The 17,231-nt window shown below is 39.5% G+C and overlaps 1 protein-coding gene across 1 annotated transcript in view; it reads right to left on the bottom strand.

The window, feature by feature from the left end:
- The window catches only part of RNF150 (ring finger protein 150), a 259,684-nt gene that overhangs the window by 88,036 nt on the left and 154,417 nt on the right, over positions 1–17,231 (bottom strand). The window contains exon 2 of the mRNA XM_047857015.1: positions 14,973–15,223. Coding sequence (XP_047712971.1) covers positions 14,973–15,223 — 251 coding nt within the window. The remainder of the gene's footprint in view (positions 1–14,972; positions 15,224–17,231) is intronic.

Raw genomic sequence — 17,231 nt, 5'->3', positions numbered from 1 at the left:
GGTGCCCTGCAGTGTTGTGTCCTATTCTGTAGGGCCTGGCACTTACAGGAGTGTCTCCTATGTGTGCTGTGTGCACTCGGCTGCTGTGTCCTAGCCACTTTATCCTCCAGTCCAGTTGTCTGCAGAGGCTTTCTTTCCCTGTTGTGGGCAGTGTTTGGTATCTGGCCTGAATGGGGCACATTTTAACGATGTGTGCTCTGGCTTGCTTGTGAAAGGAGACCTGTCATCACCGCCACAAAAATGAAGGCCTTGCAAAACTCCCAGTTTAGGAGACATGGTGTGGACCAGGGTTTGGGCCAGTCTTCTGGGGGAAGGGGGCCTGCCGAACTAGGACTGAGACAATTGTAACTGAGAAGAGCAGTTCCACGGGTACACAGTGGGGGTGAGGCTTGGTGTAAGCAAATTAGGCAGCCAGGGTCTATGCTGCATTGCTTTCTGCAGGTGGCCATTATTTATGCTGGGGGACAAGGGAGGGAAATGTTGCCCACCAGTGTTCCTTTGTTCCTGGAGGGGGTCTCTCCTTGAATGTTGCCTCTCTGTGACATGCTCCAAGATGAGCTAATCTCTCTGCTCTGTGCCCCAGGCCCTCCTCAGATCGGTTTCCATGCTGTATGTCCTTAGGCTGTTTGCTCTGCCTTTTCTCCAACAGCAGCCCCAATGTCCTCCAAGCTCTCCCTGAGCCAAGCATGCTGACCTTTAAAACTCCAGGCTTTAAGCCTCACTGGTTGCAAGAACTCATGAAATTCGGGCCTTGTTTTCCAGGCCAATTGCTATGGGGATCTTTTTCCCATGTGTTCCCATATGTTGGTCTGTCCTTCACCTTCTCCTTGACCACGGCTCCCTCCCCACCATGGTGGCCAAAGTCTGTTTGTCCACCAAATCACATCCCCACACTTCCTACCTTTTTCAATGTGGCCTCTTCTCTATCTTTAGTTGTGAACTTTGTTCTGCCAGTCTTCAGATTGATTTCTGGGGTATTCAGGACAATTAGAGAAGCTATCTATCTAGTTGTATTTGTGGGATGAGGCAAGCGTAGGGTCCTCCTACTCTGCTGCCATCTTCCCCTCCAGTCCTCTAAAACAATTCTTTAGCAAATGAAATATGCCCTTCTTAAAGGTGAGCACACAAGGTAAGTTCAAAGACTACTTTAAATTTTGGCCTGCACTTAATTTTATTTTTGGCTGTATCTGAATAAAGATGAGGTGTCTTTAAAAAACATCCCCTTTTTCTCTTCCAGAAAAAGCCATTCCCATGCCCTTTTAAAAGGAAAATGCAAGCTGCCTTTATTTTTAAAAAAGTGTCTATTCAGGAAATGTAAAGTATGTGGACATTAAGGAATCAGAGATTATGGTTAACAGCAGAGGTAATGGTGAAGGAATTAGACGAATTCCATTTCTGGCATTCTGATGGCTGAGAGCTGATGAGGTTAAAGGAGTTCAGTGGAGGATAAAGTCATTTGGGAGATGGGAGTCCCAAAGTAGAAGAACTAACAGATGGATAAATTAGAGTTAAAAAAAGAAAATAATCAAGGCCTCTTAAACATCAGGTCTATGAGTCCTTCCTCCCTGGAAGCCCCAAGATATCAAATACCTCACAAAAGGCAGGAAAACATATTTTCTGTAATTATTCTGAGAAATGGTACAATGGCATTCTTTTTCTTTTCTCTTTCCCGTGTAGTTCCTTGAGTCAAACCTCATTCCATATGTTATTGAGAAAGAATAAATATATACCTCTTTGGAGGAGGAAAAGGACAGCATTTGGGCAGAGGCTGACAGAAGATATGAAAGCCCTACCAGTGGAGGAAGAGATGTTCCTGATTCCTGGAGAATACAGAAAAATCAACTTCTGAGATATGTATGACAATCATGCAACCATGTAGTGCTAGATTTATAAAACAGATTAGCAAAATAAAGGAAAAGCACCATAAAGTTTTAAAAATGCTATGACCACTTGCATGTAGTCAAATTTTGTTAGTATGTGCATGTCTGTGTTTCTTTTTAAGTGACATGAAAATCACACACACACAAATAGTGACTTCTGAATTCAAGAAAAAACTGTCCCACTTTCAACAACTTTCAAACTAGTATTATTGGATTTCCAAAAGACAAAACTAACAAGATAATGAGTAAAACATCAACATTCTTAATAATATGGCCCAAACAAATCAGTTGCTTTTGTAACTGGCTCCTCTTTGGGTTTTTTTTTAACGCACCAGGTATAAGTGCGAGGGAAAACTATAGGCCCTGCTCAAACTGAGTCTTGTATGTAGCCTGAATAGAGATTCTAAGGGTTCAAACCAGAAGTCTATCACAAAACAGATTCTTTCCTTTGTGGTTCTCAGAAATGCAGAGTGCCACAATGCTAATGGAAGACCAAGGGGCCACCTTACATTTGCATGGGTCTTCTGTTTCAGGTAGGGTTTCCTCCCTCCTTTCCAAGGTGCTCCTATGGATTTTCTCTAGCCCAACTAGACCCAAATCATACTATTCACTAAAGATTGTCAGGAGTGGGACCATCTTGGTAACTAGATATATCCACCAATGTGATTGAAACAGATATAAAAAAAAGTATTTACCAAGATTACTGGTTCCTGGCAGTGAAGATAAACAGCTTTATGGAAAATAAATACAGAACTGTTAATTAACAGAAGAAAGTCCTACATAGATGCCAACAAAGATGGTAAGTGACAGACTCCAATTCAACCCAATACATATAGTTATCTCCTAAATACTTAAGAAACTGAGAAAAACAAGATGCTTTCTTCATGTTCCCCTCTGTGTTATACATAGAAATGCAGTGATGAAAAAAACCAAAACCAAAAACAAAAACAATAAGGAATAAGGATTCCAAAACAGAGCATCAAGATCAAGTTTATGTTCTTCTATCTCATTTGACTGGTTAATTCTATATATTTGCCCCTTGTATCTGACTGCTGTATTTTATAATCATGATTATTATCATTATCACTACCACCAAGTGGAAAAAATAACTAACTGTTCTTATGTTTTAGGTGAAGGAAAGACATTGTGAGCATAAACGGAGTTGGTCCCAACTGTCTGGAACCTCACGTGGCCACAGGTGACTCAGACACTTCCTCCCTTACTCTAATACTTATTAATGATCCTTCCAGGCCTGGTTGACAGGACAGAAATCTTTGCACAGCCAGTCCAATTTCAATGATGTAGAGCACCATCCATAAATCTAGAAACCTGGATAAAGAATTAGACTATTCTAATGGTCATGGTGACCTCATGGAGTGGTGACTTAAGGCTGTTTGTGTACATACAACATGAGGTAAAAACATCAGGGTTATTTTTTGTGGAAGGTGTTGCAGAGGAGAAGGCAATGGCTTGAAAGTTAGAAGATCTGATTTTCGGTCCTATTTCTGTCACTAAGTAACTGTGACTTTGGTCAGGTCACTTACACATTTCAGACCTTAGTTTCCCTTATTAGTAAAAGCAGGTAAGTTAGTAATGTTATTTTCAGCTTTAGCAGCTCAGGATTTTCATCCAGGAAGAACAGAACTGGGAATCAAAGATCCTTTCAGATCCGAATTATCTTTTAAAAAAAGCAAATTCAAGGCTATATACTGCGCTAAATACTTCATGGATACAATGCACTCTTTGCATTTCTGGCCCCCCTAAGGTTCTGCACTTTGTCCAGAGCAACATCAGGGACCATTTTGGTCCTTTTTCTTTAGGAGACAGAAGCATCTCTACCTGTAGACCTTCCTCTGCTGACTGACACTCAGAATATCTCCTTTCCTTTTTCTTTCCCTGTAAAATTCAAATTTGTTTTATATTCTATTTCTTGCCTTGTTCTAACCTAACTTGAACACTGGCATGTACAAATGAAATCAAAGGGAGATGGGCCATTGTATATGCAAATAATAGGAAAAGGTATTCACCGAGAGAGGTAACTCTTTCAAGAAAACTTGTTTGAATGTGATTACCAGGCCTCACATGAAACAAAACAGGTCTGGTTCCCTTGGATTAGCCTCAAAGGCAATACTGTTTGTGAATAACAAAAAAGAACCTTAGTTTATCTTATCTGCCTGTATTTGAAATAACCTCCATCTACTGGGAGTCCTGTGGTTTTCAGGACACAAACCCATTACTTGTATCTGAGATGGGATGTCCTATTAGAGAGTGGGACACTGATGCCCAGAGCATCACCAGAAGACAGGCTCACCTGCCACAGCCAGGGCAAGAATGCTGCTTGCTGGTTTTGCTTTGCCATCTTGTAGGGTTTCTAAAAGCAGGTAAGAATTAGTAAAAGGCAGCAGAAGTGGCACATTTGGGAAATGAGGGACACAGGTGTGGAGGAGAGACCGCGCGTAGTGCACAATGGTGTTCACGATCAGAAGTCTGTCACCCATCCAGCCCTTGATGTCAAAGTTCTAAAAGAAGTTACTAGTTAGGATGTCATTAGATGGGTAGAATGAAGATGAATCCTTAGCACACTCTGTGAAGCCCCCAGAGGTAGGGAATCTTAAACTACATAGTAGAAAGGACTTAATCAGAATGCCTGGTTGGCTTAGTTGAGCATCTGACTCTTGATTTCGGCTCAGGTCATGATCCCAGGGTCACGGGATCAAGCCCCGCGTTGGGCTCTGTGCTGAGCATGGATCCTGTTTAAGATTCTCATTCTCTCTGTCTCTCCCTCTATCCTTCTCTCTCTCCCTCTCTCCCTCTCCTGCTTGTACATGCATTTACTCTCTAAGATTAAAAAAAAAATTTTTTTTAAAAGGACTTAATGAGTCTTTACTTCTAATGCCAAAAAGTGCCAAAGTTCAAATAGTAGAAAGGTGAGGAGTCCTCGCGTTCACTGCTATGGCAGAAATGGGGCTGGCACCCTCCCCATGGGTCAGGTCTCCTCAGTATCTCAATATCGTCTGTGGAGGCAGCTTGGTCTTGTGGAAACTACTCTGACTTGAAATCACCAGCTTGGTTGTGTCTCCATGAAAAAAAAAAAAAACCCAAAAACCTCATTTAGCATTTCTCTGTCTCAAATTCATTATATCTAACGTCCTTTAAGTTTTAAATACTATGGTTCTGGGGGCAGATGGTCAGCATTCTCAACCGCATGAGTAGAATGATGGCCAGGTATCTCTTCCTCCCAGTTCTTACCACTGTGCTTTCCCATCCACAGCTTTCTGGGAACGGGGGTTTTCAGGGGGAGAGGTGTCCAGGCTATGCATGTAGAAGTCCAACCTGCGGATCAATGGGCTATTTTCTTAACATACTCATCCAGGGGCATCACGAAGACGTGAGGAGAGAAAGAGAGATACGTCACAGTATTTAAAAGTCACCCAGACATGTGTCAAGTGGCCAGTAAAATGTTTTTCCTAATCATTATAGGGCCTTTCTATCTCTGATAAGCAGCTTCCCACGCCATCCTGGTGCCTTCACCAGCGGCCTGCTGCTCCCACAGACACACATGTGGCAGAAAAGACCTCCTTCACCTCAGCGCCCTTCCCGCAGCTTCCTCTCCTGGGCCGACTTTCTTTGCTCTGGAGGGCATAACCACTGTCCCTACCTTTATGATTCAGGTGGGTTCCTGACTTCAAATGCTCCTGTGTACTTACTACACTGGATGGTCCTCTTGCCTCATGATCCTGCCCTGCCTACCACCCTGTTATTTTGCTCCCAAATCACAATTAAATTCAAACCTTTTTTTTTTTTTTTTGGCTTAAAACAACAGAAATTTATGGTCTCAAAGTTTTGGAGGCTAGAAGTCCAAGATCAAGGGGTCCACAGGATTGATTCCTTATGAGGGAGAATCTGTCCCATGCTTCGTGCTTAGCTTCTAGTGGTTTGCTGGCAATCTGTGGCATTCCTTGGCTTGTATATGTACCATCCCAACTCTGCCTTCATCTCCAAACAGAGTTCTCCCTGTATGCGTGTCTGTGTCCAAATTTTCCTCCTTTATAAGGAAGCCAGTCATTGGGTTAGGATCCCAACTTATTTCTAAATGACCTTATCTCAAGTAATGGTGCCTACAATGACCCTACTTCCAAATAAGGTCACATTCCAAGGTACTCAGGGTTATGACTTCAACGTATGGATTTTCAAGGGGACATGATACAACCCGTTACACTGTGTAATGGAAGAAAAAGAAAGGAATCTCTTGATGAAAGGGTATGGGAAAATCTCTAAGATGCAAAGAAATCAACATTTCAAATGATAATGTGCTACACTTTATGTAAGAAAGGATGAAAAGAACATGTACATATGTGTGTGTGTGTTCATAAAAATATCGCACCAGAAACGTGTTTGCACCAGAAATCACTACCATGTGTGCTTCTGGGGAGATACTTGGGTTTCTAGAGGAGGAGAAGGGTGGGAAAGAGAATTTTTAATGCAAATCTTTTTTATTATCCTTGCATTTGGAACCATGAGAATACACTACTTATTCAAAAATTAGATTTAAGAATAATAAAAAGCAAATTGAATCAAGACTGCTAAACTACTCTCAAGAAGAATGATACCAATTTCTGAAACCTGCTATCATCGTAAGTATGGAGCCCTTTACACACTTGCCTCCCCAGGATTGGGTTTTAGCAGGTTTGCTTTTTCCTAAATTTGCAGGCAAAAAAATGACATCTGATTGTTTAATTTGCTTACAATGATCTCCTCCAGGCACCACTTGCCTTCCTTAGATCAAGTATCATCTTAACATCTTTTGTGGCATTTTTGCTCTTTATAGGAACACATTCTATATCAAAGAAATTCACTTTTTGAATTTGCCATACATGTTGCAAATGTTCTTAATGTCAGTGAGTTCCTTTCACACATGGAAGATTTAAATGGATGTGTAAAATTTATGTGTGGCAGGTGCACTGTTAAGCTGCCAGAGAGACAGGAATGAACCTGGAAAAACGTGAATTATCAGTGGTTCTTAGGGATTACTCACATTCCCTGGAAAAAAATCTAGAAAGGACAGCAGCCCTCCTACCATTCTCATTTTTGGGTCCTGCACAAGACGGGGCACGTCTTTTTTGCGGAAGTCTTGACTGAAACTGTGTCTACAATGATAATCAACAGTGAGCACTTTTGTGGTGCTTATTCTGTAAGTGACAACTGGAAAAGAATGGCATCTCCTGGAGGAGACCAACACGCTGGCCTTGGACTGCCAGGAGTGCATAAGATGTTCTCAGGATGGAGCATTTCAAAGATGTTAAAGATCCTAGCTTTAAAAACTGCCAAGCTGTGTGTTCTTGGGCAACAGCTTACCTTCTCTGTTTCCTCACCTGAAGAATGGGGTTATACTTAGAGTACCTTCATCATAGAGTTAAGAAGAAGTATGTCAATATATAGAAAGCACTTAGAACAGAACAAACTCTACTCTTAAGTGGTCCCAGCTCCTAACAGACATTCCAGCCCTGACAGTATTTTAGACCCTTGCCTAAGCTGCCCGGGGAGTCACATTTATGTCTGGGTTTATGTCTGATTATGACAACCGAGTATTCTAGGGTTCATCAGAGATGAGGCTCCAGTGGGCTACAATGTGACATGAAAAGCAGTCCCCTCAAGGTCCTGTGTGTGCTCTGCAACAACCTGCCTCCTAACCAATATGGGACGCTCCAACAGGCTCTCCACATCATGGGGCTTGTTCAGAAATGGGAATTGGGAGTCTGGCCACTTCCTTCAGCTCTGTGGAAACAATCCCTGTATTAAGGCATACATAAGCTGGCTGATAGACCAGGGTCCCCAAAGGACGCTGGCATGGAAGAAAAGATGGGGCTGTATGAAAGAAAAGCATCATGAGTGTAAAAAGGTCCCAGTGGACCCTGGGCAGAGGGCAGTGGGTGCGGATGGAGTGTGAGGTTGTGGCTGGTCTCTGCAAACCAACCTTCTTGTTGCCCTCCCCCTGGGGGCTTGCATGCACAGGGAAAGTGAGGTGTGAGGCAAGGAGGGAATGGATTCAAATAGTGATATGAACTGGAAAGAAAACAATACATAAAATAATATGATAGAGGGAAAGAGAGTGGGGTGTGAGGCCACATAAGCAGACATCAAGCTGTCTTTAGATCTCTTCTCCTGGATGCTTAGTCTCCAAGGGAGCTCATCCTGTCCTGGCGATTTAAATGGCATCTATGTACTGACGGCTCCTGTATTTCTATCTCCAGCTCTTCTTCTCTCCTGACCTCCAGACTTGCATATTGAAATACCTGGTGTCTGTGTTAGATACCTGGTAGATACAGGGATGCCTGGGTGGCTCAGTCGGTTAAGCCTCCGACTTCAGCTCAGGTCATGATCTCAGGGTTGGTGGGTTCGAGCCCTGCATTGGGCTCTGTGCTGACAGCTCAGAGCCTGGAGCCTGCTTTGGATTCTGTGTCTCCCTCTCTCTGCCTCTCCCCTGCACGTGTTCTCTCTCTCTCTCTCAAAAAAAAAAAAAAAAAAACCAAAAACATTAAAAAAATTTTTTTAAAGATACCTAGTAGATATAATAGGCTTCTCAAATTTAACATCTGCAAATTCAAATTCTGAGTTCCCAGCCCCTCAGGATCTCTTCTCCTGTCTTTTCCATTTTGGTTCATGCTGTGAAAACTGACCTAATTGCATCCTTGATTCTTCTCTTTCTCTCACACATATGGTAAACATGTAATTTACTATCCAAACTATCACTTTTGAGAGTAAAATGGGGAGTTATTAACAATTAGGCTGGTACAACAGGTATAAACTAGGATATATTCTTTATACTCTATATTTAATCCATAGGATTTAAAAATATGATCCTAATCAGATTCCTTCTGAATTCTTGTTCACTCTGCTCCAAATCCATCACTTGTCATCTGACTACTGCACTAGCCTCTGAGTGGGTTTCTATCTGTTTTCATGTGTATTGCTTGTTGACAGCATTACAATGCAAGCTGTGTGAAGGCAGAGCCCTTGTCTATAATGTGGAAAACAACTTTTGTTACATACAGCACAGAAACTTCTAGAAGCCTAGAAAGGGAAGTGTTAAGAGTTTCTGCCTCTGGAGAGAGCAGGAGGAAGGGAGGTTGATAAAGGGAGTTTGAGGTGGGAAGAAATTTACTTTTAAATACACACCCTTTTGTTTGTTTGTTTGTTTTTTAACTGTGTGCATACCCTATTACTATAAATTAAAAACCACTGCTACCTGGGGAATCACTCTCCAAGAAAGCCAGATTCTTTCTCTATAGTCTATTTTTATGCTTTCCTTTTCCCACAACTCTGGAGAAAAGATGGAAAAAAGATCCCATTTCATTTCAAACTGTGTCAGTTGAGCTAAAAACCCACATCTAGATTTAACTCTTTGTGAATTACAGAAGAATGGAGATATTTATTTACTTATTTAGGGTGCTTGCGTGGCTTAGTTGGTTGAGTGTCCAATTCTTGATTTCGGCTCAAGTTATGATCCCAGGGGCATGGGATTGAGCCCCACATTGGGTTCTGCATTGCGCATGGATCCTCCTTGAGATTCTCCCCCCACCCCGTCTTTTCCTTTGCCCCTCCCCCCTACTCCTATGCATGTGCTGTCTCTCTAAAAAAAAACAAAAAAAGAATTGAGCTATTTACATGGGGGGGGGGGATTACTATTTTCTAAGAACTACCTTATCTATTAAAGGTGATCTAGTTAACAACTGTCTAATGTGTCACACGTATTTTCTCACTCAATAGCCCTTGGATGCAGCTGAACAGGAGATCAGTCTCACTTTACACATGAGGAAGTATAGGCATAGAAAGGCAAAGTACCTAACCTGTGTAAAGTCACACAACTAAGAATCACCCACCAGGGTATAGATTTGAATCCAGATCTAACTCCAAATCTGGTGTCTGTAACGATTACATGGCACTAGATTTATCTTGGTGTAATTGCTTTAGGAGATGCAGCACACCAGCCAAATCTCTCCCTTCACTTTCAGTTATACCTTTATTCTCCATGTCACCATCTAAAACACCCTGGTGTGAGGCTACTAATCTGGAGAATATCTAGCAAATCTTATTCCATGGGAAATGGCACTGAAGTGATCTTCTCCAGGTACAGTAAGACACGCCGGCCAGTGATCATGTAAGATGATGGAGACTGCTCTTCAGTTGTGATCTGCACAAAGCCAAGCGCAACCTGATGTGCTCATCTGCCTAATTCAAGTTCGGTCTCTCTTGCCTGAACGGTTGAATACTTCACCAATGCAACATTAAGACCTTTGATATTCCATTTTCATCTGTGAGCCTACAACTAACCTGAGAGTCAATCTTTCTGAAGGGCCAGTACTGCTTTAATAAAAATAAATGACTTAAGTTAACCTGAGGCTTATTATAGCTATAGCTTGCATAGCTGAAGCTTTCTATTGAGTGGAATGGGGCACTGTTCATCAAAGGAGAAATCTTTTTCTAAAGGAAATTATATGTTCTTATTCCATCCATCAAAGGACCAAAGTATAGTGCCTATTTTGATCAGGAAACAGTGCTAACTTTTAACATGATCCCAATTCATGGAGTGACCCTGAGGGGAATAGTTTACAATTTAAGGAAAGTTAATCAAATTGGAGCAGAGTAGAAGCTTAAACCCTATGAAGCACTTAACACACCATCCAATTCCAATTAGCTTCTCACCTAAATCACAGAGTATGCATATGCCTGGAGACATGCAAACTACATTTACCTGCACAAAGTGGATCAGTGATTGAAATAATTTTTTTTTCATTTTTTTTCATTTATTTTTTAATTTATTTTTGAGACAGAGAGAGACAGAGCATGAACGGGGGAGGGGCAGAGAGAGAGGGAGACACAGAATAGGAAGCAGGCTCCAGGCTCCGAGCCATCAGCCCAGAGCCCGATGCGGGGCTCGAACTCACGGACCGCGAGATCGTGACCTGAGCTGAAGTCGGACGCTTAACCGACTGAGCCACCCAGGCGCCCCAGTGATTGAAATAATTGATCAACTAATAGATTCAAGCTTAAAATTTCATGGTTGACTGAATTGCCTAATGATGGCTTGGACTATCCATAGACTCAAAAATATAGGGTTACCATTTTCATTCATCATTATCAAATTAGCTAGATATCTTAGCATTAACTGATTTATATATGTGTAGTTTCTTAATATGTGAACTTTAGTAACCAGTGAAACTGAATATATTAGTTCTATGTCTATTTTCATTGCCTGTGTCTGACTGGTAGCACATGTCCACTTAAATTCCAGAATATTCAATAAAAGTGGTAGAGTTGGATTTATAAGTAGTCATCAAGAAATCTATATGATAGTAATAATGGATACCATTTATTGAGAGCTTAAAAAGTCATTAGTCTCATGTTCAGAGGCTTTAAAAAATATACATTAGCCCATAACCATAAGAGGAGGATATATTCCCATTTAGTTTAGAAAACCAAAGCATGAAAAGATTAAGTAACTTGCCCATGTTTGGTAAGTGGTGGAAGTGGACTACTATATAACCACTAAAAATCATGTTTTAAAGATTATTTCATGACAGGGGAAATGCTCACCAGTTAATTAAAAAATAGAATACAAAGCTTACATGTATATTTGTGTGTCATGCATAGACACATATATAATCACAATTTACCAAATATATATTTAGGTGGTTACAAAACCTGAAAGGTAATGTCATCAACTGTTAACAATTCCACGGGGTAATGGGTGATTTGTCTTCCCTTTTAGTAATTTTTTTGAATGCCAAAATTTATTAGATTGAACATGTATCAAATTGAGAAGTAGAAAACATGCAGTAATAATGTTTTTAGAAATTGTTCCAGAGGCTGTCAAAAATTTAAACAAACCAATTGCCATAAAATAGAAGAAGTCAAAGAGTTGTCCTTTTAAACAATAACCCAGACCTTACTGGCATGCAGAAATTTTCTACTGTAACTTGAAGAATCAGCTAATTGCAGGGGCACCTAGGTGACTCAGTCGGTTAAGTGTCAGACTCTTGATTTCTGCTCAGGTCACGATCTCATGATTCACATGAGGCTCTGCACTGCCAGCACGGAGGCTGCTTGGGATTCTCTCTCCCTCTTTCTCTGTCCCTCCCCTGCTCATGCTCACTCTCTCCCTCTCAAAATAAATAAATAAACATTAAAAATATATAAAAAAAAGAATCAGCTAATTCCAGTGCTATTTAAAAGGCTCATGAGTCGGGCTGTCCCATGGTACTTTCCATGATGATGGGAATGTCTACCAAATGGCAGTGCACATATAGGACATTCGAAATGTAGCTAGTGTAACTGAGAAATATAATTTTAAATTTCATTGTATTACAATTAATTTAAATTTAAATGGTCACACATGGTTAGTGGGTTACTGTGTTGTATATTGCAGCTCTAGACTACCAAAAAGGGAGAAGAATTTGCAAATTTCTCAAAAAAGGCCATATAACTATTACCTGAAAATGATATAAATGTAAACTATGGATGAATTTCACATATGAATATTAGGGTAAAAACAAATAAAATACAAATACAATCTAGCATATGTTCCAATAGTATATATTGAAGATTCAGGATGGTTTGCTATTGAGAAAGCCATTAATGTAATACAATCCTACTAACACATCAAGAGAGAAAACTCAGACCATAGCTGTTGAAAAGGCATTTGTCAAAATTAAACATCTTGATTAAAATGATAAAATCCTCACTAAGGGTCATTAAGACTATTATGTGTGAAAATATATAGAGAACTCTTAGAACATGCTGCAGATAATACTATATAATATTACCATTATTATTAAGGTAATAATAAGGCATGTTATAGTCATTAAAAATGATTTGTGTATGAAAAATGATATTTCATTTATAACAGCAACACAATTATTAAATACTTAGGAATAATCATAAGAAAAATGTGCAAGATTAGATAATAATATTTAAAAATGCTAGTAGGAGACAAAAAAGAATCACTGAATAAAGGGCAAACATATACAATACTTAGGAAGATTCAACACATAAGGTTAGAAATTATTCTGTAAATTTAAAAAAGATAAAAGGGAATTTAAATTTATAGACATAAAAAGTGAAGGTAGAGAAATAAAGGAAGATTGTGAGACAATATTATAGTGCTAAAGTACTCAAAATAGTACGGTAATGGAGTATGAATAGATAGATTATGGTACAGTTTAGAGGGCACAGAAATAGAACCAAATACATAGGAGTATTTAATATATGCTGAATGGGGATACTGAATGTGAGGGGGAGGAAGATTAATTATTGAATAAATACCAGTCATAAAATCTATGAGGTAGGCCATCTGGAATGAAACAATGTTGGCTCTCTACTTCTTTATGCTGAGATAAGTTCTCTGTAGATTAAAGACTTAATCATAAAAGTGAAATAAAAAGTAGTGGATGGAAATGAGAGAATGTTTTTCTACAGTCTTGGGCTGCAGAAGATCCATTACACAAAACTCAGGAGTTACATAAAAAGGTAAGTGCAGTTATGTAAAACCCACAAATTCCTTCATGGCAAAGAGCGCCACAGATAAATCAAAGGCAATGACAAATTGGGAGGATAAAACTGTCAGTTTTATGTTGGTTAAGTCTTATGACTAACAGTCTTCTCATCAATTCCTTTGACTTACACAGATCAGTAAGAAAATGACTGACAACTTCACTGAAAAGTGGTCAGATAACATAAGCAGGTACTCCAGAGAAAAAAATTTCACTTTTTTCTATGTTGCTTGAAAAGATGTCCAACATTATTTGTGATAAGAAATGTGATACCATTTTTAACTAATTGAATTGCATACAACAAAAAGGCCTAACATTCTTTTGCCAAGGATATGGGAAAACAGTATTATTAGTGCATTATTGTATACGTTAGTATAAAGAGTACTATACTAATGTTTGTATTAGTATAAACAGTATTAGTTTATCATTGGTTAATATAAAAATTCATTAAACCTTTTTGGCAGACTTTGGGCAGTATCTATCATAGTTTAATATACATATACCATTGTCCTAGCTGTTACATTTCCAAAATTTACCTTAGAGGTATACTCACAAATGTGCTTAATGTCACACAGACATTTTTTTTAACAGAGCTGGTTTAATAGATGTGAAATATGCAGAAAATGAAATGTTATACAGTCATTAAAAATGAGAAGGCAGCTTGAAGCGAGTGTGTAGATGAATAATTTCCAAGAAGTAAGAAATAAGGATCTAGAGTTAAGTGTGCTATCATTTGTTTAAAAATGTGTGTGTGTTTGTAAGCACATGAAATGTCCCTGGAAGAGAAGATATTCCAGGAAGATGGCTGGATAACTGAGGGACAGATATGGGAAGGCAAACACTTTTAACTTCATACTGTTTTATACCTTTTGCATTTACAATATATATATCTTATCTGATCCAAAATTAATTGCTTTAAAAAAAATTTTTTTAACATTTATTTATTTTTGAGACTGGGAGAGACAAAGCATGAACAGGGGAGGGTCAGAGAGAGGGAGACACAGAATCTGAAACAGGCTCCAGGCTCTGAGCTGTCAGCACAGAGCCTGACGCAGGGCTCGAACTCACGGACTACAAGATCACGACCTGAGCCGAAGTCGGCCACCTAACCTACTGAGCCACCCAGGCGCCCCTAATTGCTTTTTAAAATAGCTTTTATTTTTTATCTTCTTTTTTTTTCTTCCATTCACCAGTAGGAAATCCTGGCTTTTCTCACACAATGTTGCCACTGTTAGCACAATCTCAGCTCATTCCCTTCTCCCTTTATTATGTGCCTAAGTAAATAATCATCAGAAAAATGAGCAATAGGAATGTGGGACAAAATACGTCAACATTACAGAACAACACTAGTAAATATCAAAACATGTGTATTTGGGAACGATCTGGAAAACTATATGGCAAATGGTAACAGTGTTTATGTTGAGGGTGGGGATAATAGGTGATTTTGTTTTTGTCTTGGTATTTTCTGTGATTTTCAAAGTTTATATAATAATATGTATTACTTTTATAGTAATTTTTAATTAAATAATTTTTTGCTACTCACCTGATTCCTGTCCCTGGCATTTGCATATCGAAACCTCTGGATATAATAAAAGACCAGCCACGCGAGGGATATGATCATCAGGACAATGAAGGAGATGGAGACAAACACAACCGAAGTGCGGCTCACGTATTTCTGCAAGTTCCGGGTTCCAATGGTGATGTACATTGTCACGGTGATGTTCCTTTCCAGAAGGCTTACTATCTCCTTCCCTTTTGGTTCAGGAATCATTATTGCCACGATGTCTTCAACACCTGTTGTGACGGAGGCAAGAGAGGGACAATAAGGATAAGGGGATAAGAGAGAGGGGGGAAATCATAGTGAAATGTCTAGTCAAAGTAACACGTAGCCAAATAATGACCCTACTTTTGATAATTCTATGTCAGATCTAATAGCTGGAAACAGAGTCAAATTCTCAACCTCCTTCAGTTACCTTGGGATGCTGCTGTCTTATATAGGAGAAAAGAACCTAAATTGAACTCATGATCATGCTACTCTCTAGCTCTCTAAGGTTCTGACCCTGGTCTGATAAAAGTGGACCCCTTCCTACCTAGCCCAGTTTATGGTTCTCTGTTGTATCTCACAGACACTGAGGAGGGGAAGAGGACCTACTACTCCATAGCAAAGGGGTAAAATGCCCAGTTCTATGCTACCTGTCTGCACATTCTCTTTCCCCCTCATGGCACCAGGAATACTCAATTCTCTATCATTTCTAAGGCAATTTTCTCCTATGCTGAGTACCCAAAGTAACTCCAAATGGGTCTCTTTCAAGTTCTAATGATTTGTAAACACAAAATCATGGTCTCAGAACCATTTTCTGCTTATTTTATCTAATTCAATGTAAACAGCTTGCATTTTCTCATACCAAGCAAAGGGATGATGGAGGCTGTACAGATAATTTCAAAATTGTTTTACCTCAACTGTCAAATACTCCTCTACCACAATATCCATTATTGGACAGTTTGAAGCAAAAGTGGCAATTTTGGGGGGCTGAGTTACCTGGGTCACTGTCCCTATTCTTTATGATACTATGAGAGGCACAGCCTCTTGGTGAGAAGTTCTGGGGACTCTACAGGGAGTCTCTAGTACGGATATGATTTCAGCTCCAAAATGACCAGCTCAACATGTCACTGTGGCTGATACTTGAACTAGACTATTAATTTCAATTTCACAAGGATAGGTTCTCAGGTATCACCCCAATTCATGCTCATAAAGTTCTTCAAGAGCCCCACTTCTATATGGACAGAGCCCATTCCTGGGGTCACTACAAATTAAAAGGTGCAAATTTGCAATTAGGATGTTGTAGATCCGGGACAAAATAGCCGCACTGCTATAGCTGCTTAAAGCTGACCTTGTTCACGTGCAGAGGTCAGTCAGCTACCGGAACTACCAGATTACATTTGCTCAGAGTGTTACAAGCTCTTAGAGGCTACTTAGGGCTTTCACTTGACCTTGATCTCTATGCAAGTTTTCAATCCTAAATTCCTTGATGGCATTTCACTGAATAAATACTTTAAAAGCTACCTATATACAAAGGTATTTGTATGTGCTACATCAATTATATATTTTTAAAAATCCCTAAAACCTTTGTATTGGCCCAATGGTACAAATCATAAAGCCCCAATGTTTAGATTTGGTTGTTATTTCTGAGAATTACTGAAGCCAGTGGCTTGAATTTCAGCTTTGCAGAGTATTACTGACAATTCTGATGCTCCTCTTTTCATGTTTACTTTGGCTAATGGCTGCCTGTGGTCTGAGGTTTTGGGAGGGATTAAGGCTGCTGATGGGTTTTGTCTCTACAGAAATATGATCTTCTGCATATACTGGACTAATCTGACCTGGTGAGGCTCATTCCAGTGCTGTAGCTATTTTACAGGTATTTAAGTAGTGGTAGAATTATAATTTTTTCACCTAATTCACTTCCATACTTCCATCTTTAAAGCACGTCTATTCAGGACTCTAGGATTCTATTTTTGAGGATGGGATCTTGGGGTTATTTATGGGACTTTGTATGCTCAGACTTGCACAAACTCTACATTTTTATTCCTATTTCAGTCTTTTTAATTATCTATTTTTATTGAAGTATAGTTAATATCTAATACTGTATTAGTTTCAGACGTACAACATAGTGATCCAACAATTCAATTATGCTATGCCCAGCATGATAGGTTTTACATTTTTTAGCAGTCAAATTTTATTAATATATTCCTTTATGGCCTTCACTTTTAATTCTCTGCTTGGAAAGTGCTTCCTCACTCAAGA

This window comes from Prionailurus viverrinus, chromosome B1, assembly GCF_022837055.1.
Source record: "Prionailurus viverrinus isolate Anna chromosome B1, UM_Priviv_1.0, whole genome shotgun sequence".
NCBI classification, from domain to species: domain Eukaryota; kingdom Metazoa; phylum Chordata; class Mammalia; order Carnivora; family Felidae; genus Prionailurus; species Prionailurus viverrinus.
The sequence above is the reverse complement of the archived record's forward strand: the minus strand, read 5'-3'. Positions and strand labels throughout refer to the sequence as shown.